Source organism: Penaeus japonicus, unplaced genomic scaffold (genome assembly GCF_977035675.1).
Source record: "Penaeus japonicus unplaced genomic scaffold, GWHDUDI00000001_assembly GWHDUDI00000018, whole genome shotgun sequence".
NCBI classification, from domain to species: domain Eukaryota; kingdom Metazoa; phylum Arthropoda; class Malacostraca; order Decapoda; family Penaeidae; genus Penaeus; species Penaeus japonicus.
Window position 1 is genome coordinate 31,607,921 of NW_028234420.1, and position 970 is coordinate 31,608,890.

Sequence of the window (970 nt, forward strand, 5' to 3'; positions counted from 1 at the left end):
TTTCGGGAAGGCAGGCTTTCATCCTCATCCTCGTCACGAGAATGAAGCTTCCCTTTCTTGTCACTAGACGATGACATGTTTAAACTTACTGTCCTTTCAACTTTGAGTTTCTTCTTTTGTTTTGTTTTTGTCAGGGCCTCGCATTATCGTAAAGAAGTTGCTGTTATTTCTTATTTGTTGTGTCTGTAATGGGGAGGGGGAGGGGGGTGCCCGTATGTGTTAGAGAGGGGAGAGGGGTAATGCACGGTATGTGTGTACGTGTGTGTGCTTGTTTGTGCTTGTCTTTGTGTGAGTGTTTGTGTGTGTCTGTTTCCGTGTGTGTGTGTGTGCTTGTTTGTGCTTGTCTTTGTGTGAGTGTTTGTGTGTGTCTGTTTCCGTGTGTGTGTGTGTGCTTGTTTGTGCTTGTCTTTGTGTGAGTGTTTGTGTGTGTCTGTTTCCGTGTGTGTGTGTGTGCTTGTTTGTGCTTGTCTTTGTGTGAGTGTTTGTGTGTGTCTGTTTCCGTGTGTGTGTTTGTGCTTGTTTGTGCTTGTCTTTGTGTGAGTGTTTGTGTGTGTCTGTTTCCGTGTGTGTGTGTGTGCTTGTTTGTGCTTGTCTTTGTGTGAGTGTTTGTGTGTGTGCTTGTTTGTGCTTGTCTTTGTGTGAGTGTTTGTGTGTGTCTGTTTCCGTGTGTGTGTGTGTGCTTGTTTGTGCTTGTCTTTGTGTGAGTGTTTGTGTGTGTCTGTTTCCGTGTGTGTGTGTGTGTGCTTGTTTGTGCTTGTCTTTGTGTGAGTGTTTGTGTGTGTCTGTTTCCGTGTGTGTGTGTGTGCTTGTTTGTGCTTGTCTTTGTGTGAGTGTTTGTGTGTTTGTTTCCGTGTGTGTGTGTGTGCTTGTTTTGTTTGTGTGTGTCTGTTTCCGTGTGTGTGTGTGTGCTTGTTTGTGCTTGTCTTTGTGTGAGTGTTTGTGTGTGTCTGTTTCCCTGTGTGTGTGTGCT

The 970-nt window shown here is 44.8% G+C and overlaps 1 protein-coding gene across 1 annotated transcript in view; it reads right to left on the minus strand.

Annotated features, from left to right (window-relative positions):
- LOC122261849 (uncharacterized) overlaps positions 1-77 on the minus strand; it is a 1,131-nt gene extending 1,054 nt beyond the window's left edge. The window contains exon 1 of the mRNA XM_043029654.2: positions 1-77. This exon is cut by the window's left edge and continues 384 nt beyond it. Within this exon, the coding sequence (XP_042885588.2) occupies positions 1-77 (77 nt within the window).
- Positions 78-970: the final 893 nt, after the last annotated feature.